This window comes from Callospermophilus lateralis, chromosome 3 (assembly GCF_048772815.1).
Source record: "Callospermophilus lateralis isolate mCalLat2 chromosome 3, mCalLat2.hap1, whole genome shotgun sequence".
NCBI lineage: Eukaryota > Metazoa > Chordata > Mammalia > Rodentia > Sciuridae > Callospermophilus > Callospermophilus lateralis.
Window position 1 is genome coordinate 55,242,717 of NC_135307.1, and position 23,402 is coordinate 55,266,118.

At 33.0% G+C, this 23,402-nt stretch overlaps 1 protein-coding gene across 3 annotated transcripts in view; it reads left to right on the plus strand.

Moving 5' to 3' along the window:
- Togaram1 (TOG array regulator of axonemal microtubules 1) overlaps positions 1–23,402 on the plus strand; it is an 85,602-nt gene that overhangs the window by 47,074 nt on the left and 15,126 nt on the right. For 2 of the 3 annotated variants that reach the window (XM_076848252.2, XM_076848253.2), the window contains exons 8-12: positions 3,288–3,437; positions 7,175–7,270; positions 9,158–9,333; positions 10,063–10,216; positions 15,097–15,250. In XM_076848252.2, coding sequence (XP_076704367.2) covers positions 3,288–3,437; positions 7,175–7,270; positions 9,158–9,333; positions 10,063–10,216; positions 15,097–15,250 — 730 coding nt within the window. The remainder of the gene's footprint in view (positions 1–3,287; positions 3,438–7,174; positions 7,271–9,157; positions 9,334–10,062; positions 10,217–15,096; positions 15,251–23,402) is intronic. The other variant, XM_076848254.2, reaches the window with a different exon arrangement.

A 23,402-nucleotide genomic window follows, 5' to 3' on the forward strand; every position in this document is an offset into this window, starting at 1 on the left:
CTTAACTGCTTTGAAACTTTGTTTCCTCATTTTAAATACATTAAAGATCAAAGAGACATCTGATTGCTTTATTGTATCTAATTTGCAAAAATGGAACTATCTTGTAGATAGATAAGATTTGGAAAAGAGTAGATTTAAAACCTGGATTTGATGCTAATTGTAGGACTATGGGATTTGTTTAATAGAGTGATTAGTTCTTTTTTTTACTGGTTGTTCAAAACATTACAAAGCTCTTGACATATCATATTTCATACATTAGATTCAAGTGGGTTATGAACTCCCATTTTTACCCCAAATACAGATTGCAGAATCACATCGGTTACACATCCACATTTTTACATAATGCCATATTAGTAACTGTTGTATTCTGCTACCTTTCCTATCCTCTACTATCCCCCCTCCCCTCCCCTCACATCTTCTCTCTCTACCCCATCTACTGTAATTTATTTCTCTCCTTGTTTATTTTCCCATTCCCCTCACAACCTCTTATATGTAATTTTGTATAACAATGAGGGTCTCCTTCCATTTCCATGCAGTTTCCCTTTTCTCTCCCTTTCCCTCCCACCTCATGTCTCTGTTTAATGTTAATCATTTCCTCCTGCTCTTCCTCCCTGCTCTGTTCTTAGTTGGTCTCATTATATCAAAGAAGACATTTGGCATTTGTTTTTTAGGGATTGGCTAGCTTCACTTAGCATAATCTGCTCTAGTGCCATCCATTTCCCTGCAAATTCCATGATTTTGTCATTTTTTAGTGCTGCGTAATACTCCATGGTGTATAAATGCCACATTTTTTTTATCCATTCATCTATTGAAGGGCATCTGGGTTGGTTCCACAGTCTAGCAATTGTGAATTATGCTGCTATGAACATCGATGTGGCAGTATCCCTGTAGTACGCTCTTTTAAGGTCTTCAGGGAATAGTCCGAGAAGGGCAATAGCTGGGGAGTGATTAGTTCTATAGTACACACTTCTAATGTAGTATTCAGAGTTCCCCAAACTTGCCTAATATTTAGTGTTTTCCAAATTTGTTTAATCTTAGGAATCACCTGGGTTCATATGTAACACATGTATAGATTCTGAGGCCTCATCTCATACCTAATGAATTTATCATCTTGGTTAGAAATCTGCACTTTTAACAAGTAACAGGAATTTCTAGGATCACATTTTGCAAACACTGTTGTCACTGAATTCACTATAAGATATTCTTAAATTTAACATTCTCTCCAACTGTTAAATTGCTAATGGTTTAAGATTTTTATCAATTTGGGTTTGTTGTTTACTATAAACAAATGATTCCTATAAGTTTATTATATTTCCAGTAGTAAAACATGAAAATAATAATGCTCAGAATAGAGAGTATTTGAATATAAAAATGAAAATATCTATTATGTAGAAATCCTAAATCCTGGGGCTGGGGTTGTGGCTCAGCAATAGAGTGCTTGCTTAGTACATACCAGGTGCTGGGGTTTGATCCTCAGCACCACATGAAAATAAATAAATAAAATAAAGGTATTATGTCCAACTACAACTAAAAAAAATATCCTAAATCCAGTCTGTCTTTACAATAGTGTTTCCATTGAAGGCTTCCACACATATTCTACAACAATTACTCTAAATTGTGTTAAGATTTTCTGAATGGTGTTATAGTAAATTTTTCCCATACCAATAGTGTTGTCTATTAATAGGAAGCATGTCCACCCAAAACCAGAATCTTTATAAATCTTACTTTATGGACTGTCAAAACTAAGAATTTAAAGATATCTATGTTACTTCTAGAAGTTATCTATTATTATCAGATTTTTATTATTTAATATCAGATATTTTTGAAGTTTATCTTTGTGAACTGTCAAGGCCTTCTATTCCACAGTTCTTTCTAGCCCAGCTGCCATCAGTTACTTCTTCTCCCCACATCCTGTTTTTAAAAATACAACTTTTTTTATACCTTTATTTTATTTATTTTTTGGGGTGCTAAGGATCGAATGTAGTGCCTCACACATGCTAAGCAAGTACTCTACCACTGAGTCACAACTTATATCCAAAAATACAACATTTTTGGGCTGGATATGTGGCTCAAGTGGTAGCACACTCGCCTAGCATGCATGAGGCACTGGGTTCGATTGTCAGCACCACAAAAAAACAAAATAAAGATATTGTGTCCACCTAAAACTAAAAAATAAATTTAAAAAAATACAACATTTTAAAAACAATTTCTTATTATTATTGCTTGATGATTTATGTAGGAGCTACATATAAAAATGGACAGTGACTAAATATTGCCTAGACATTCTGTGGTTGTAATAGCTGCATAGCATTAGTATAGAGTGGTAAGTTTAAACATTCAAATATATATTTAAAGTTTTTTAATTTTTTTAGAAGGAGGCATAGAAGAGAGTTCTGTTTTTATTAAGGATATAATAATATTTAGGTATTTATAATATTCTAGGTAGGTACTATGCTGTTTTCTTACTTTAATCCACATGACAGCTCTAGAAAAGATTCTACTGTTATCATTATTTCACATAGAAGGGTAAGTGTCTTGTCCAGGTTAAGTGGCATGGCTATGATTTAAAGCCAGGAAGCCATGATTCCAGATACTGGATTCTCAATCACTAGTATTTTCCTGCCTCATCAACCAGACCAATACATGGGAATTGGAGAAAAAGAGAAGAATGAAGGATATAGGCATTTTTCTTGTCACTGTTTTAAAATTCTGAATTAAAAAAAATTGTGTGTAAAGTTAAGTGAATTTATTATTATCATTATCATTATCATTATTATTGGTAGTCCTGGGGATTAAAAACAGTGGCACTGTACCACTGAGCTATATCCCCAGCCCTTTTTTAAGTTTAAATTTTGAATGAGTCTACTAAGTTGCTGAGACTGGTCTTGAACTTGTGAGCCTTTTGCCTTAGATTCCTGAGTCACTGGGATTACAGTCATGCATTATCATGCCCAACAAAAGTGTTTTTTAAATATTAAATGCTTGTCATATTTTTAGACATATACGTTGGATCATATTTTTCAAGTATTACATTTTATATTTCATTGCTATTTTAAAACCTATTTTAAGAAATGCTGTATTATAACTTATAATAGTTTTATCTCTTAGATAAAAAGTATTACATGATTTAAAATGTGATATAACTTTTAAATTACTGTCATCTTATAATTTCTAGTATGTTGCCAGCCTTTTGAAAAGGTTAGAAGGCAAGATAGATTTTGAGAGATTTGTTCCTATTATATAATATTACCTAAATTATTTAAATAAATATTTATTTTATTTCATAGGGATTACAACATCCAATGTAAGCATAATTGGCCAACGTATGAACTATGGGTTTGGATGTGTTGATTGTGAAGATGATAGGTCACATGACATTTTACCTAGTGCTTTAAAAATACAAAATAAGGAAAACCCAAGACATAAGCATACAAAAGGTTAGTAAATTTCATAACAAATTAATTTTTTAAAATACAGTAGAATCTACATCAGAGTTCTCCCTAAACATGCCAATAAAGAAAAAATTAACTGAAAATTCTCAGTTTTGAGGTTTTTCATCTTATCCTTCTGCTGATGTGTTACTTAAATAATTTTGAAGAATAGAAGAATTCACAGGTTTGTGCTGGTATATGGACTTGCCTAAGGAACCAGGGAAGGGAAAGGACTGCCCATGAGTTAAAATTAGGGAATCCCTCCTGACTTCTACCCCAAGAGTATACATACATCCTAACATACACACACACACAAACACACCAAATTTTTTACAAGACATTTTTCTACTCCAATAAGGTAGAGGCAATCATGTGAGTAAATTACTCCCAAATGTCTGGTTAGGTTGTAACCATGGAGTAAAGCTGTGGCAACAAGAATGTGAATTTCCTTGTGGTAGAACCTGGGAAAGAGCTTCTTTGTTATCACTGACCATTTGTTAGCAACTTACATGTTTTTAATTATTGGCTAGTCCATCCAGTGACTGCTTTATTCATTTCTTAAGAGATTCTGACACAAGCTGCATATTAAAAATTACCTCTAGAGGACAAAAGAAGTGATTTTTGAAGGTTATAAATATTTAAATAGAGTAATTAGAAGTCCTCTGTTTTTAAGCCTGGTAATCTAAAATAAGTAAGTACAGAGCTATCATTTTTTCAGTAGCAACTGTGGTCATGATAATATTAACTTCAATACTTTATTTCTGATAATCTTAAATCATGTACATGCAGGTAATCAGATATGTTAGCTCTTTTTATTGTGGAAGTGACCCATATTGTGTGAAAAATTGATTATAAGCTTTTCCTTGTTTTTATTTTTTTATTTTTTGTAAATTTCTTAAAATTTATTCTAAAAAAATTCAGTATTTGTTCTTTGTGGCAGCAATAAGTTGTTTATTGTTTTTATAAAATAAAATGATGGGATTTTTATATTTACTTACATATTTTATTTCTCATGTAAAGAAAATCAAAGACAAAATACTTAAAAGTAACTCATACTAAAAAAAATCATATTAAATTTTTTAATAGCAAACATGTTCAAAACCAAACTTCAAGACAGGTTTCTCTTCCATAGTGTTACTGTTTTCCTAATTGTGGAGACATAAAACTTTAAAGTCATCGTTGTCTACTTCTCCTTAGCTCCATGTTTTGGAAGTAGTCCATCTTATCATTTCTTCTCAGTCTAATTTTTAAGATTTATAATCTTAGAACGGTGGCACACAACTGTAATCTGAGCGGCTCAGGAGGCTGAGGCAGGAGCATCACAAGTTCAAAGCCAGCCTCAGCAACTTAGGCCCTCAGCAACCCAGTGAGATCCTATCTCTAAATAAATATTAAAATGGGATGGGGATGTGGTTCAGTGGGTAAGCGCCTCTGGGTTCAATCCCTGGTACCAGGAGAAAAAAAAGAACCGTAATCATGTTGCCTCTGTTTAACTTTTTTGCTTTACCTTACCATTCCTCTTTTAATACCCTAATACTCTGGCACTTGTAATATTAGATTTTCTTACTTTGTAATTGCAAAGCCTGTATGCTTTATCCAAATCTTAATGTGTTCAGTTCATGTCTGCTTTTGAATACTGGTTTAAAAGTTACTTCTTTGGAAAACTTTGCTTATTTGTTTGATCTGGAATAGTCTTCTTTACTCTCTTCAGTCACCCTACCTGCTAGTTAATTTATGCACATTTAATGTCTTCCATGTTAAATTATAAGTTTCTTAAGAGTAATAATGTTGTCATCTTTATATCTTCAATATGCTTTGCATAGAAATCTGTTCATTTGCCATATATGAAATGAATGGAATGGTGATTAGCCAATTAAAACCAATATTTTAAAAGTGAGCAAAATCACTCAAAAAGTGCATTCTCAAATAGTCAGGTAAAAGTAAATAGTAAGTATAGTGTTAAACAGAATACAAAGTTTCCCAAAAGAAATATTGCCATTGTGTAGCCAAAGGATTTTTTTTTTTTTTTTTGAATGGTATTGAAGATTAAACCCAGGGCACTTTCCATTAAGCTACACCCCCTGCCTTTTATATTTTTTTATTTTGAGACAGGGTCTTGGTAAGTTGCTGAGGCTGTTCCAGTACTTATGATCCTACTGACTCATTCTCTGGAGTTGCTGGGATTACAGGCAAGTGCTACTGCACCTGACTCCAAATGGATTCATTTTGTAAGAAACCTGTCTTTTTTAGGGTTAGCTCTTATAATCACCTTTTCATCTTCTCATTCTTTTCCTTTATTGGCATTCCCTTTGAACCTGGCCATTTTCCACACAACATTGTGGAGTCCAGTTAATGACTTGAGAAGGTGATTAATGATGGATGTTTACAGTGTTAGCAACTATGAGTTAACATGTTCTCTTTCTGTATTTGAATGAATTAGACAGAAATGACAAAAGATTATATAAGGATATTTGTGTATAAAGAAGCCTTTAAACACATTTTTCTTTATCTTTAGGATTGAGACAATGAGCAATATTTCTTTTTAACATTTCAGTTTAGAAGAAAATACAATGTAAAAAAAATAAAAGCACATCAAAAGTAATTGTCAGTTGATCTTAGAAATGAAGTTCAAACTTAATGTGTCCTTATTTTCTCATTATGAGACTTGTCTACTTATTCAATTATTTCTTGATATATATATTTGACACACACATATATACTGTATTTATGGACTGTTGAGCAAATTATTTCATTTACTTAGATTTTTGCATTCCTTTGTCACAGAACATTTTGTGTGTATGTGTGTGTGCGTGTGTGTGTGCGCACGCACGCACTAGTCATTGTTTCTGTTAGTTGGTGTGTGCTGTACATTGGTTTTTCCAAATTACTTAAGAAGAAATTATGTGGAGCTGAGGATGTAGCTCACTTGACTAGCATATATAAAGCCGTCAGTTAGATCCCCAGCATCATGGAAAAAAAGAATATGTGAAAAATTATCACCTACATCAGTTTCTTTCTTTATCTCTGCTGTGTTCACACAAAGCCAGAGCAAGTCTATTAGCTTTAACAGATTAGCAAAACAGTTTATGTACCTCATTTTTAAAAAATCAGTTATTTGATCACATTTACCAATTAAATTTACCAAAAACAGTTAATTACTTTTCTTTCCTAGACCCTAAATTAATTTTATATTGCTTTTCATTTTTTTTAATTTTGATACATACATCTAATTTATATTTATTGAATACTCACTCTGTTGCAAGCACTGTACCAGGCTTCAGGAAACAATAATAATCAAAACTAGACATAAGTCCTGTCTCATGGAGCTTATAGTTTGGTAGGAGAAAGAATAATTTGGTAAATACTTAGAAACTGAGATAAAAATTAACCTAGAAAAGTACAGATTGCTGTGAGATTGACTTGATCTGTTTTAGGGTATCAAATTATTTCCTTTGTGATTATTCTGATTATCATACTGTGATTATTTGCATGTTTTTCTCCCACTATTAAACCTGGTATGTTTAAACTCCTTAAGGGTAGGAAGATTTCTTTTCTCTCTAGTGGCTAGTGCATACTAGGTAAATATAAATATTAGATTGTAAATATTTATTGAATTAACATCTATGATTAAAAAATTATAAATTTTTGTATGTAATAAGTTTTTACTTTTAATCATGTTATAATATCCTAAAACTAAGTAAGCATTTTAAATCGTTTTTCATTGTTTTTTCTTTCTTTTTTAGGATTTATAAGGTCATCAAATTTACAGCAAATTTCCACTTTTGACTTCACTTCCACAAATACCTTATCAGAAGATTCAGTAGTAGTTGTTGGAAAAGGTACTTCAGAGTTACTTAGCTTTTTTAAAAATTTTCTTTGGTTGTTGATGGACCTTTATTTTATTTATTTTATTTTAATGTGGTGGTGAGAATCGAACCCAGTGTCTCACACATGCTAGGCAAGCATTCTACCACTGAGCCACAACCCCAGCCCCCCACATAGCTTTTTAATAGTTTGTGTTCTTCAGACTTAAGCAAAGCATGTCAATAAAGAATAGGGAGTAATTCAAACATTAAATAGAACTTCTTTTTTAAGTTATTAAATTGAGGACTGGGTTTGTGACTCAGTGGTTAAATATTTGTCTAATATGTATAGGCCCTGGGTTCAACCCCCAGCACTGCAAAACAAAAACAAAACAAGAGTTATTAGGGCTGGGGATGTGGCTCAAGCGGTAGCGCGCTTGCCTGGCATGCGTGTGGCCTGGGTTCGATCCTCAGCACCATATACAAAGATGTTGTGTCCACCGAAAACTAAAAAATAAATATTAAAAATTCTCTCTCTCTCTCTCTTTCTCTCTCTCTCTCTAAAAAAAAAAACAAAAACAAGAGTTGTTAAGTGGAAAGAATTAGAAGTCAGCACTTCACATTTCCATTCTCTGACAAAATTATAGTAAATTCATGTCAGTAACTTTTAGAGAGATATGTTATGTGACAACTGTAGACAAGGTACTTATAAGACAGTTTTAGGACAGGTATGAGAATTTTGGCATAATTTAAATTCAAATGGTAGACTTTATCAGCTTACTAATTAATAAAACAATATTATTTATTAATCTCCCATACAGAGTCTAGACAAATCAAAATTAAATCCTGTTATATATTTTATGGGGCTGGGAAATCTTTGACTAACACCATTGCAAGTATCTTTTTAAATTAATTTATTTTAAACTGAAAAATGTGTCATATGCATTGGGGGCATTATGTCTTTTTGTTCAAAACGAAATAGAATAAAATTCATGGAAACTGCCAGGTGTGGTGGTGCATGCCTGAAATCCCAGCAGCTTGGGAAGCTAAGACAGGAGAATCGTGAGTTCAAAGCCAGCCTCAGCAAAAGTGAGGCACTAAGCAATTCAGTGAGACCCTGTCTCTAAATAAAATACAAAATAGGGCCGGGGATATGGCTCAGTTGTTGAGTACTCCTGAATTCAATTCCCTGTACCACCCCCCACCCCACCCCCAAAAAAAACCTCTTGGAAATCTTTTCTCATTTCTTTGCTTGATAATCTCATTAGAATAAGATTCTCCTCAGATGAGCTGCAGCCTGTTCTTACAGACTTACTTCCTGTTATTTCTCTGTTTGCCTTGTACCCATACACATGCTTTATATTTGTTCAGCTCTGTGTATAAATCTTCCTATCTCATAGCATTTCTTTTATATGTGTGTGTGTGTATACATATATATATTTAGTTGTAGTTGGACACAATACCTTTATTTTATTTATTTATTTTTTATGTAATGCTCAGGATCAAACCCAGGGCCTCACACGTGCTAGTTGAGCACTCTACTGCTGAGCCACAACCCCTGCCCCATAGCATTTCCTCTCTTCTTTGTCTACCCAAATCCATTGTGTCTTCTAATCCCAGTTTAACTCCATTCTTCTTGAAATTGTTTTAAATGCCCAGCTCACACCAACTTTCCTGTGAACTTTTATATGAATTCCATGCTTGCAGTATGTAGTTCTCATTTAATATTATCATGAATTACTTTCTCTCACCTCTTATATTAGTGTCCTTTTAGGGTATTTGTTTGTATATTTTACAATTACTTAATGTGTCTTTCTTACAATGTTGTTTGCTCTTGAGTGCAAGAGTCTTGTCTTAAACTTTGTTATCCAGAATGCCATTACATAAATACTTAATGACTCTTCAATGATTGGTTGATTGCAGGTGTATTTGGAAGTCCAAATTCAGCACCAACAACCTCCAGCCAGCCAGTGATATCTTCTATGGACAATGAGGATACATTTTCAAGTAAACAAAGTATTGAACCACCATCAGGGATATATGGAAGAGCAGTCCAACAAAGTATTCCATCATATCTTGATGTTGACAATGACAAAGATGTAAGGTTATTTACTAATCATGAGGATAAATTTAAGCCTACAATATGTCATTGTTTTGGGTATATCAGATGTAGGGCAGTAAAAATATTTAGATTAAAAATTTTTAGGGCTGGGGATGTGGCTCAAGCGGTAGTGCGCTTGCCTGGCATGCACGCCCGGGGCGCTGGGTTCGATCTTCAACATCACATAAAAATAAAGTAAACATTTAAAAAAAATTAAATATTGGTAAGATTTCTGATCCTGAATCATTTAAAAGCTAGATTATTCTCCTTTCCTACTAAGTAAATATGTTCTCTTTCTAGTAATAAAGTATACTATAACATACTTTATATACATATATGTTTCTGTATGCATGTACTTAATATTTTTCTATAATATATTCAAGCAGCAGCAGACTGATATCCTTAGGCACAAATATAATTGGATAGCAGCTCTATGTCATTCTATTAGATATTGGGATTCCTAAAATAAAGACTGAAATATATATATAGTTAATTTTGTAGAGATATTTAATGTAGGGCTAGGGTTATAGCTTAGTGGTAGAGCGCTTGCCTAGCATGTGTGAGACACTGCGTTCAATCCTCAGCACCACATAAAAATAAAACAAATAAAATAAAAATATAAAAAAGCAAAATATTTAATGTACAAAATATACAGTTATCTGAGATGAAGATATTTTAAATCTCAAACTCCCTGAATACTTCCAGATATTTCAACTTTTTCATGCAGACTAAAGTTTCTATTTCAAAATCTACTTATGACAAAATGAGACAAAAGAGAAAAGAAGAAAAAGAACTTTTTGACATAAAAGATTGTGAAAAGAAGGACCAGAATCACTGGGAACGAATGAAACATACAGGAACTGAGAAAATAGCATCTGAAAGTAAGTAGTATTTGCTTTTTGAAGTGTTTTTGTCAAGTAATATTCTAAAGCTGCTATAATACTAAGGATGCTATATGACTAAGAATGGCCTATATTGACCCATATTACTGAAATTTGCAAGACCTAATAACTAACTTCTATCGTAATAAATGCTAGTTCTTTCTCATAAAAAGAAAAATTATTTTGTTCTCCCTTCTAGACTTAAATGTTTTTAGAGATGAAGTGAGAATATCAAAATGAGAATTCCCCTTTAGAAAATATTGCCTTCATCCCTCCATAGATAGGAGGACCCAGTTTAAAACTGTCACATGTTTAGTGTTTTCAGATTAGGGTAGGTTACTATTTAAATATAAAGAGTAATGTTATAAATGCTTGTTACGATGAAGAGACCACATGTGACACAGGGCATCTGTGAGAGAAAGAACACTGAACCAAAAGTCGATAGATAGATCTGGATTCCTATCAGTTCTAGCTTTGATTAACTTTGAGACCTGGAAACAAATCTTAATTTTCTACCCCTATAATTATATGAATTCAAAGGTCCAAATTATCTCAAGGAAATATTTCTTTGTACTGAAGACTGGTATCCAATTTTATAAAAGTAACTGAGGTACTGAAGCTGTTTATATTAGAGCATCATCAAAAAAGGCATTGTATTTATCATTTATTCAGGTTGTCATTGAGTACCACTGTGTTTTATGCTTAAGTACAAGTAGTATCCACATTTCATATATATATATATATATATATATATATATATATATATATATATATATATATATATATTTTAGTTGTAGATGGATACAATACCTTTATTTTATTTGTTTTATTTTTATATGGTGCCGGTGATCAAACCCAGTGCCTCACGCATGCTAGGCAAGTGCTCTACCACTGAGCCACAACCCCGGCCCCTCCTATATAGTTTTTAAAACCATTGAATAGATCTTAGATATACTAACAACTAGGAAAAAATATTATAGATTAAAATGTAAATTTTATGAACTGTAGTAAACATTAAGTATTATTACTTAGTTATTTTATTAAATATTATTAAAGCTAAACTATGAACTATAATAAACATTCTTAAATTTATGTTGGTTCTGAAGCCTAGATATCAATAAAAATACAGAGAAAAGTAAGTATATAAATGAAATAGGTGACACACTTTTAAGATAAAAATAGAGATTTATGCTAGCAGAGTGTCTAAGGTTCTGCTTTATATTTGTTTTATAATGTAAAAAGTATAAAAAACTTTTTGAAATTCTGCATTCACAAAGCTAATCATTGTTGAAACTGTGCTTAATGAGAGGTTTTGGCCTATAAAGTTGGTGATTAAATATAGTCATACAATGTTAAATATAGGCAATCATGAAATTAAGCCTGTTAGCATTCTTAGATAATTTTATTTTTTTTGTTAATCTCATAAAATCCAGGGAGAAAAAATTTTAAAAATTTTCTGGGGCTGGGGTTCGCATGTGTGAGGCACTGGGTTTGATTCACACACACACAATGTGAATGGCACCACATATACATAAATGAATAGAAATAAAAGGCTTGTCAATAGCTAAAAATAAATTAAAAAAAAAAAAAACTTCTTACCCATCTAAGCCTATGTTAAGAGTATGGGTGGAAGTACTAGTAGTAGCAGTACTACAAATAGTAATACATCATCAATTTTGGAGTATTCATTTTGCCTATAATATAGGCTTTACATATTCGATTTCTGAGAAGTATCAAAAGAATGCTTTTTTGGAGTCACTCTTATGTTATTTCAACATAAGATTATACTTACAAAATTTTGGAGGTTGGGGCTATAGCTCAGTTGGTAGAGTGCCTGCCTTGCATGCACAAGGCCCTGATTCAATCCCCAGCACCACAAAAAAACAAAACAAAACAAAAATTTTGTGTATATAACCCAAATTTAAATGTTTAATTTGATTTATAGTTATAAACATGTTGCCAAAAATAAATTCTAATAGCAAAATTGTAGTTGTATATGTCTCCATTTAAGAAGCTTCTTTATCTGTTAGTTTATTGCTACTCAAAATGTGGTTCTTAAACTAAAGAATTGTTTATTATTCATCCGTGACAGGATACATTAAAAAACCTATTCAGTTTTTAGAACTATTTTAACTATTGGACATTGTCACAGTGCTTTTATTGTATAAAAGTATCAATCTGCAACAGAGTGGAAGTTTTAAAAAAAGTTAGTTTGAGTAGCACTGCTTTACACTGATATTCTTTGTACCTTCCTTTTCCAGAATAATATTTGTTTTGTTTCACTTTTTTCAGGTGAAAATAAAGTAAATATAGGTAATAGTACTTGATGTTGGTATAACCAAAAGGTTGAAAATTGGGTATTTGTCTGCACCTCTGTCTAATAAGTTATTCTCTCATGAGAGTGGGCCTGGAGCTGGGAATATAGTGCAGTTGGTAGAGTGCTTGCCTCACATGCACAAGGCTCTGGGTTCAATCTCCAACACCAAAAAAAAAAAAAAAAAAGAAAGAAAGAAAGAAAGAAAGAAAGAAATTGACAATCAGAGTGGAGTAGAATGGAATTCTTAAAACTTTAGCATCAGTTTCTTCTCCTGTCATGTAGGATTAATAATAAATATTACAGAGTTCTTTAATGAATTAAATGAAATAATGTAAATGAAGCACATAGCACACTACCAAATAAGATTTCAATAAACGATGGTTAGTAGTCCATTTGTATTTTATTTATACATATCAATTTTACATATGAGGTCTAATGAGGTTATATCTAAATCATTGACAAAACGAAATGGATCTATTTGTTATATTTTTTAATGGACACATCATCTTGCTCATTGTGTGATTTACTCTAGCAAAGACTATTAATGATTTTAATCACCATAGTAATCCAAAAATCATATTTATCCTTTTTATCAAATACATTATCAATTTTTATACCTTTATTTTATTTATTTATTTTTTTAAAAAATAGTTTGTTTTAGTTGTAGTTGGACACAGTACCTTTATTTTATTTTTATATGATGCTGAGGATCGAACCCAGCACTCACATGTGCTAGGCAAGTGCTCTGCTGCTGAGCCATAACCCCAGCCCATTATTTATTTATTTTTATGTGGTGCTAAGGATCAAACCCAGCACTTCACATATGCCAGGCAAACACTCCACCAATGAGCCATGACCCTAGCCCTGTTATCAATATTTTGAAAGTAGAGATTCTGTCATAGACCTCTTTATACAAATCATAAGGAATAATGGACTTAAATCTAAGTCATGCCATTGCAATTGTCATCATCAAGGCCTCAAACAAATTCTTTAGCCTATATAAAACTCAGTTTTTGTCTTAGCTGCAAAATAAAGATAATGAGTATGTCCTTCCGCTTTATTGAAATAATTAAATGCAGTAAAGTTTGTAAAACATTTATCACAAGGTCTGCAATAAAATACTTAGTAAATCTTAGCTAATATCATTAATGCCTTATTGCCTTTGGATTTTAAATGATTCATAGAAACTTTGAATATGTAATTAGTATACAACATTAAGAGAAGTTTCTTATGTTTGTGATTTCCTATAACATTTTCTCACAAATAATATAGTTAAATAATTTTTCATGATAGTCATTTTCTAGTGTTTACTATTTCTTCTTTAAAAAAAAAATCTCAACATGGAAAAAGAACCAGTAAATCTTTTCCCACTTACAAAAGGCCATTCTATTTGATTTTTTTTTTTTTTCCCTAACACATCCACTGCACATGTCTTACACTGAGCAGTGCTCTAAGGGCATTACCTTGAGCACTGAAGGACAATAATTTGTTTTCCTAACATCTAGAACATTGCATTATATTTGGAAAAAGTTTGGTAAATGTTTGAAGTGAAACAAACATTGTTCTTATTACTACACATAGACTCAGGATTCGTTATAGACTATTAATACTATACCAATAGAGAAAAACAATTAGAATTCTAAATATAGTTGCCAAGTAACTTTATTTTTTAATTGTCAGTTGTGGAGCAATGCAGGTATATATTCATGTTTTTACAAAATGATATCATATTGATTCTTTTAGCTTCTAAAAGCTTGACTGTTATGACCCATGACTGAAAACTACTTATTTATTTATATTAAATGGAATTTATAAGTAATCTTCAATATAAGAAAGTTTTAAATAACTGTGCTTTCTGGGTATTACAATTTCTTTTTTTTTTTTTTAAGTTGTACATGGACACAATACTTTTATTTGTTTATTCATTTTTTTTTTTTAATGTGGTGCTGAGGATCGAACCCAGGACCTCACATGTACTAGGCAAGTGCTCCACCACTAAGCCACAACCCCAGACCCCTGGGTATTACAATTTCTTAAAGAATAAACTAATACTGGTTTTTTCTTCCGCTCCCCCCACCCCCCACCCCAGTACCAGGAATTGTGTTCTACCACTGAGTATGCCCAGCCCTTTTTTATATTTTATTTTGAAACAGGGTCTTACTAAATTGTAGAGACTGGACTCAAACTTGTAATCCTTCTTTCTCAGCTCCTGGGTAGCTGGGGTTATAGGCGGCATGCATCACCACATCTGGCTAGTAGAAAGAAATATTTATAACATCTAGTGTGCATCTATAATCCCAGCTGCTTAGGAGGCTGAAATAAGAGGATTGCAAGTCTGAGGTTAGCTTGAGCAAATTAGGGAGACCCTGCCTCAAAATTAAAACATAAAAACTGGACTGTGATGTAGTTCACTGGTAGAGTATCCTGGGTTTAATTCCCAGTACCAAAAAAAAAAGAAAGAAAAAAAAGAAAGATCCGTAACATCCATAAGAATACCATTACCTTTTGATTTGTGTCCTTTGTATCAAGGTTCTCTTATACTTTATTTAATGTTTTGTTTTAGCTGAAGCATCTCCTGGAGCCATTCCACAATATAAAGAAAGGATGCCTTCTGTTACTCATAGTCCAGAAATAATGGATTCATCAGAACTACGGCCATTTTCCAAGCCAGAAATAGCCCTGACAGAAGCCCTAAGGCTTTTAGCTGATGAGGATTGGTAGGTTAACCATCCTTAACTTCAAACTAAGTTCCAAAAGGTTTTTGTAAATTTATATTTAAAACCTTAAAACATAAGTTTTTTTAAAACCTTGAAACATAATCCTATTTACATAGATTTAAAAAATATATTTTAACTCCTAGGCCTCTGAGTCTTTTGAACTTATTAATGTAGCTGAACTCTGGCCCTAATGTAACTGTATTACCAGTTACATTATAACTTATATCAGGGACATAGGTTAGTTTTATTATGAATTATGCAGACCCTTTGATATTGGAATATAAATCTCACTATTTCTCAAATTGTTTCTTTGTGAAATGTAAACTTAAACAATCCTGAAATGTGCTCTTACCACAGTTGCCACCCAGCCAGTTCAGCCAGTAACTCAAGGGAGACAAAAAGATAATGGCAACATACATCCCAGTTGTTCAGCTTGAGCATCCACTAGCTGAAGACTACCTTTGTTTTGTCTTCTCTCCTATTCCTTTATCTGTTGCAGTCCCATCCTATGCCTCATCACTAGTTGTGCCTTTGTTAGATCATATTCATCAACATACAAATGTGATATAAGTAGGACAGGACTGTAGTTCAGTAGTAGAACATGGGCAAGGTCCTAGGTTTGATATACCCAGTACCCACACCCCCAGCAAAAAAAAAATAGTATGCTATAATTTATATCTCCTATTTAAAAACAAACTACCTCCCTAAACTGCACCTCTTCATCCCATTTGTCACCTCAACCCACACTTTTTAACTAAAAGTCCTCAAAAGTACTGGGGAAAAAAAAAAAGTCCTCATTGTCTCTGCTTTTTAACATCATGTTCTCTTCTCAGCCTTCTTTAATTGACTACTTTTAATTGACTTTTCACCATACCCACCTCAACCACCACATCTCTAAGATGGCAAAAGGGACCATTTTGCTAAATCTACCCTGTTCTTTAATCAGTTTTCCTCTTCTCCTTTCAGCAGCAATTGACACAGTTAACATTCTTTTCTTCTTGATTTACTTCGTTTTTTTGCCCCTTAAAAATCAGTCTCCTGATTTTTTTCCTGTAGGGTGTGTATTTTGACATATTATACATGCATGGGGTGTGACCCATTACAATTTTGATCTCATTCTTGTGGTTGAACATGATGTGGAGTTACACTGGTTGGGTATTCATATATGAGCATAGGAAAGTTATATCTGATTCATTCTACTATCTTTCCTATTTCCATCCCCTCTTCCCTTTATTCCTCTTTGTCTAATCCAATGAACTTCTATACTTCTTTTTTTTCTTTTTGACTTTGAAATTTACGCATGCTATAGAAATCGATCCACTGGTGTTCTCAAGTCTACATTTATTGTGTGTATCAGGGGCAGTATTTTGTTGGCAATCATTTTTATATAGACAGCACTTAATAAATATATTAGATATCAGATGTTTCTGCTGTGAGTACTCAACTCTGTTGTAGTACAAAAGCAGCCTTAGACAATATGAAAAGAAATGAACATTCAGTGTTCCAATAAAACTTACAAAAATTTTACTTATAAAAACTTATTTGAAAAAGCATACTAAGACCAAATTTGGTCCATGAAATGATTTCATTGAGTGTGATAGCTTTAAATTTCATCCATTCTCTTATTTCTTATAAATGTGTATCTGGATCTCTGGTATCTTCCTGAACTATACACTCAAGAAATAACCCAGGCTAGGCTTGGTGACTCACACCTCTAATACCAGAAACTCAGGAGATTTAGGCAGACGGATTGCAAGTTTAAGATCAGTCTCAGCAAGTCAGGAAGACTGTCTGAAGAATTAAAGGGGGAGGGGGTGGGACTGGGTAATATAACTTGGTAGTAAAACATCCCTGGGTTCAATTCCCAATACAGCTGGAAAAAAGAAAAAAGGAAGAAGTAACTCAGCTGCCTATTTGACACTTTTACTTGGATGCCAGTATGCATCTTCAATTTAATTTATCCATAAAAGAACTCCTAAAGTGTACTTCCTGCCAAAATGGATTAACAGGCAGTAGATTCACCCTTAGAATTAAAAAAAAGTTTAAAAAGAAAAACATACAAAATATATGCAACAGTGGTTTTCAAGGTATTGTTCACAAGGCAATGAAAGACAGTTATCCCTGAAAGATGGGAAACAAGCCCCATTTTTGCTTCAGCTTACTTCCTGGAGAAAGTTTCACGTCACTGCTCAAAGTGGAGAAAAACAGACATATCCCAATAGAGATGGAGATGGAACTCCTCCTCCTGTCATTTGGGAAATTTAGGTGACTAGACTTTGCAGGATAGAATATCAGAGAGGAGAGAGCATGATAAAGAACTTCAGAGATCTTCAGAGGATTCTACTCAAAATGTTCAACTGGTCAGAAATGTATGTGAATAAATTACTTGAGGCCAGAACAAAAACCACTCAAAAAAATTATAAGGAATAATCCCTAGAGCATATATAAGATCAAGAATATATTCATTCCCACAAGCAAAATTGAAAATTTCATAATTTACAAGGCATTGAATAGAATATTCAGGAAGGTTTGCTTTATTAGTGCAGTAAAATAAATACTGTGCTAAAGTTTGATTTGGTCCCACCTAACAAAGCTTAAAAACAAGACCTGAAATCAAATTGTGTCCAGCCTCAGGAAAAAAACTCAAGAATATTTTAGGAATGTAAAAATGTCTAAAGTAAAATTTACACTGTCTGATACCCAATAAAAAATTACCAAGCATGCAAAGAATCAGGAAAATCCAACCTATAGGAAGAAGACAAAAAGCTAACAAAACAAATTTAAAATTGGCCCAGATAATAGATTTAAGACAAATACATTATAACTATCTGTCTTCCAAATGTTAAGCTAAAAGAAAGACTGAGGAAATAAAGATATAGAAAATTTTTAAGAAACTCAAAATCTAATATCTTCAGTTAAAAATTACAATGTCTGAAGCTGGGCGCAGTGTCACACACCTGTGATCACAATGGTTCAGTAGGCTGAGGCAGAAGGATTTCGAGTTCAAAGGAGGATTTAGGCCTCAGCAAAAGCAAGGAACTAAGCATCTCAATGAGACCCTGTCTCTAAAGAAAATACAAAATAGGGCTGGGGATATGGCTCAGTGATCGAGTGCCCCAAGTTCAATCCCCAGTACCAAAAAGAAAAAAGACAATGTCTGAAATAAAAAGTGTACCTCCATGCATTAATGGTAGATTAGATATTGTAGAAAAAAGATTGGTGAATATGAAAGCATAGTCATAGAAAGTATCTAAAGTAAAATAAAATAAAAAAGATGGAAAAGAAGGAACAACAACAACAAAAAAAATCTGTAAACTGTGGAACAATTAAAAGCAGCCTAATGTGAGTATACCCAGAATTGCCAGATAGTAGAATAGAAAATACTATTTGAGCCAGGCATAGTGGTATGCACCTATAATCCCAGTTTCTTGAGCTGGGGATGCAGCTCATAATAAGATTACTAAAAATTAATGATGGAGGCTGGGGTTGTGGCTCAGTGGTAAAGCGCTTGCCTGGCACATGGGAGGCCTTGGGTTCAATCTCTAGCACCACATAAAAATAAATAAAATAAACAAAATAAAGGTATTGTATACAACTAAAAAATAAATTAAAAAAAAATCAATGATGGAGGGGCTGGGGTTTGTGGCTCTATGGTAGAGCTCTTGCCTAGCATGTGTGAGGTACTGAACTTGATTCTCAGCGATGTATATAAATAAATGAATAAAACAAAGATTCATCAACAACTAAAAATAAATAAATAAATTATGGAGAATATCTTAAAAGTAGAAAGAAAAGATACATAGAAAAATACACATATCAGACTACTCATAATATCATTACACATACACACAAAAAACAAGGAAACAAGATCTTCACAGAAAGGAAAAAATGATAACCTACGTTATCATTACTAGTAAAAAAAATCTTCCAAAAATAAAAGAACTGAAATATAGGCATTTTTAGACCTATAGAAAGTATTTCATTACCAAGATCTGCATCCCACAAGAAGGGTTGAAGGAAAATAATACCAGATGGAAAAGGGGACTTGAATGGTTAAATACAAAGGATTTTTATTATAATTTAAATTTCTTTAAAAGATACTTGACTTTAAATAAATAACATAATTGTGGGGTTTATAACATATAGAAATAAAATGAATAACAGTAATACGAAGGCCTAGAAGGGAGAATTGGAAGTATTGTTAGTTTCATATGTGTGAAATAACATATCACTACTTTCAAAGTAGATGATGGTAAGTTAGAATGTGTACTATATACTCATAAGCAACCCCTACAGTATCACAGCAGGTGTAGTTAGTATGGCAAAAGAGGTAAAACATAATTATAAAAATACTCAGACAGACTGGGCTGGGGATGTGGCTCAAGCAGTAGCGCGCTCGCCTGACATGCGTGCAGCCTGGGTTTGATCCTCAGCATCACATACAAACAAAGATGTTGTGTCCGCCGAAAACTAAAAAAAAATAAATAAATATTAAAATATTCTCTCTCTCTCTATCTCTCTCTCTCTCTCTCAAAAAAAAGTATCAAACAAAAAGGGCAAAAGGATCAAAGATGAGAGAAATAAAAAAAGCAGGCTGGGATTGGGGCTCAGTGGAAGAGCTTTTGCCTAGCATGTGTGAGGCATTAGGTTCGATCCTCAGCACTACATAAATACATAAAATAAAGGTATTGTGTCCATCTACAATTAGAACAATATATATTTTTTAAAACAATAGCAAAGTAGTAGGGTTAAAGGAACTATATAAGTATGATCACATTAAATGAACTAAATGCCATATGAGATTGGATTTTAAAATAAAAGCAGGACTCAATTATGTACTACCTATAAAAACCTTACTTTAGATTAATAGGCACAAACAGGTTAATAAGAGAGACACAAAAAGCTCTATAATATGCTAACAGAAAAATACAATTTACATTTCTATGTTACTATCAATGTATATTTTAAAGCAAAGAACATTAACAGATATATTTATTTTATAGTGTTTGTAACAAATTGCCACAAACTTGGAAGCTTCAAACAACATAAATTTATTATCTCACCGCTTCCAGGGTCAAGAGTTTAGACATGAATTAATTGAATCCTCTGCTCAGGTTTTCACTAGGCTGAAATAAAGGTTTTTACCTGGGGATGCAATCTCATCTCCTAGTCCTTTTTTGAACTAAGATCATTGGTTGGAGAATTCAGCTCCTGTGGCTGTGAGACTCACTTTCTAGCAGCTGTTTGTCAAGAACTCTCTAAGTCTCTAGAGGTCAACCTTTCATACTTAGTATATGAAACATATGCTCTCAACGTGGCAGATTACTTGTATGTATATATGTATGTATTTATCTATTCATTAGTACCAAAGATTGAACCCAGGAGTTATTAATTACTGAGCCATATCCCCAACCCTTTTTATTTTTTATTTTGAACCATGGTCTCTCTAAGTTGCTTAGGGCCCTGCTAAGCTGCTGAAGCTGACCTTGAACTTGTGATGCTCCTGCCTTCTAAACCAGGGAGATTACAGGCATGCCCCACCACACCCAGTAGCAGTGTACTGTTGAAAGCCAGGAGAATCTTTGCATCTGCTTCTGATCTCTTTGAAGACATCACTTGATGAAGTAAAGCCTGTCTTGAATAATTTCTCTTTTGATTATACAACATCAACTGATTAAGGATCTTAATTATTAATTACATCTGCAAATCTCTTTTTCCATCTTAGTATGACTATGGGAAGTGATAGCCCATGGTATTTACCCTCACAGAGGATATTATACAGCATTTGTATAAGGGGGCAGAAATTATGGGTGCCATCTAAGAATTCTAATTATCTAACCACATCCAGACTAAAGAAGGTTATTTTATAATCATGAAAGGCTTAATACAACAAGGACATAGCAATCCTGAACATTTGTTTACTGAATAAAAGAGCTCTAAAATACATTAAGCAAAAATCGACGGAACTACAAGGAGAAATAAACAAATCCACAGTTATAGTTAGAGCTTTTAACAACTAATTCTCATTAATTGATAGAATAGGTAAAAAGAAAATTGTTAAGCATATAGAAAACTTGGCTACTTTTGACCAACTTGACATAATCAAAGTTTGTAGAACACTCTACCTAAAACAACAAAATTCAACAACTACATTGTCCATGCTGGTGCCAATCATGGATTTAAGTGATCCATTCTCCTGCCTCAGCTTCCCAAATACCAGGACTATAGGCACATGGTATTCTGCTGAGCTCAACGCATGTAATTTAAAAAGAATCTGATTATATAAATTTTGTTCTCTGGGATTAAATTAGAAATTAGTACCAGTACCAACTATTTGGGAAGAAACATAGATGAGTAACTTGAGGGTCAGAGAGAAACCCAAAAAAAGAAAATAGAAAGTATTCTAAATTTAATGAAATAAAAGAATGACACAAATCAAAATTCATAGGAATATAACTAAATTAGAATAGTTCTGTATCTGTAGCCTTAGTTTTCACACTAAGACACTAGAAACAGAAGAGCAAATGACACCCAAAGTATGCAAAGAAGGGAAATACTGAAGATCAGTGTAATAATCAATAAGAAAATAGTTTAAAATTAGAGGAAAGTGAAGTCAAAAGCAGATTCTTGGAGAAGATAAATAAAATTGGTAAGTTTCTATTCAGTCTAGTCAAGAAAAAAAAGGGGAAGAAACAAATTTGGAACATCAGAAAAGAAAGAACTGATATCAGACTGCGCATGTTGATGTAAGACTCGGGAGGCTAAGGTAGGAAGATGGCAAGTTCAAAGCGAGCCTCAGCAACTTAGCAAGGCCTTGAACAACTTAGTGAAACCCTATCTCAAAAAAAAAAAAAAAATCACTACTAATTATGTAGCTGTTAAAAAAGAAAAAAGGAATATTGTTAAATGGTTGTATGCCTATAAATTTATCAACTTAGGTGAATGGATAATTTCCTTCAAAAACACTACCAAAACTCTAGCAAAAATAGCTTATATAACCCATATCTATAAGGAAATTGAATTTTTGTTTAAAATATTTCAACAAGGAAAACTGGAGGCTCAGATGATTTTACTAGTAAATTACACCAAACACTTTTTAAATTTTTTCAGTCACCATTAACTTATTTGCTTTCTGATTCCTTCTTTTTTTTCCCTCTTTTTAAAAAAATTTTATTATTAGTTGTTTAAAACATTACATAGCTCTTGTCATATCATATTTCATACATTTGATTCAAGTGGTTATGAACTCCCATTTTTACCCCATATACAGATTTCAGAATCACATCGGTTACACTGATTCCTTCTTGATTCCACTTTCTATTTTCTGATTCTGTGTATAGAATTGGGTTTATTTCTGCATCTAAACTTTACAGTAAACTGTTTTATGCTTACCTAAAATATGAAAAATTTGAGCTAGGTAGCTACTAAATAGGTTTATTCTTAACACATTTGATTTTTGGTCTTTTCTCTCCATTTTCCATAAATTGTTCAGAGAATTTAAATGCTTTTTGAAATGACCACATGCAATCAACTAAGGAAACTCTTCTTAGCTCATATTCTTCAAGCATACAAGATGGAAAATATCACATTAGAACTATTATACCTAAGCCAGGCACTATGGCGCAGGCCTGTGATCCTACAGGCTCCGAAGGCTGAGACAGGAGGGTTGTGACTTCAAAGACAGCCTCAGCAATGGTGAGTTGCTAAGCAACTCAGTGAGACCCTGTCTCTAAATAAAATACAAAATAGGGTCGGGGATATGGCTCTGTGGTCAAATGCCCCTGAGTTCAATCCCTAGTACCTACCCACCCACCACCCACCCCCCGCAAAAAAATATTATACCCAAATCATATCATAATTGATTTCCACCCTCTTGTTGGTGTCCACCTACTATTTATCTGGTTCATTAAATAGGTTAGATAATGAAAAACAAATACAAGTTGTAGAAATAATTAATAGTGGTTTTCTGCTCCTGGGTTATACATTAATCAGTGAGCTAACAGGTGATAAATGTGTGTGTGTGTGTGTGTGTGTGTGTGTGTGTGTGAGAGAGAGAGAGAGAGAGAGAGAGAGAGAGAGAGAGAGAGACTAAGGACTGAACCCAAGGGTGCTCAACCACCGAGCCACACCCAACACTTTTTCTTATTTTCAA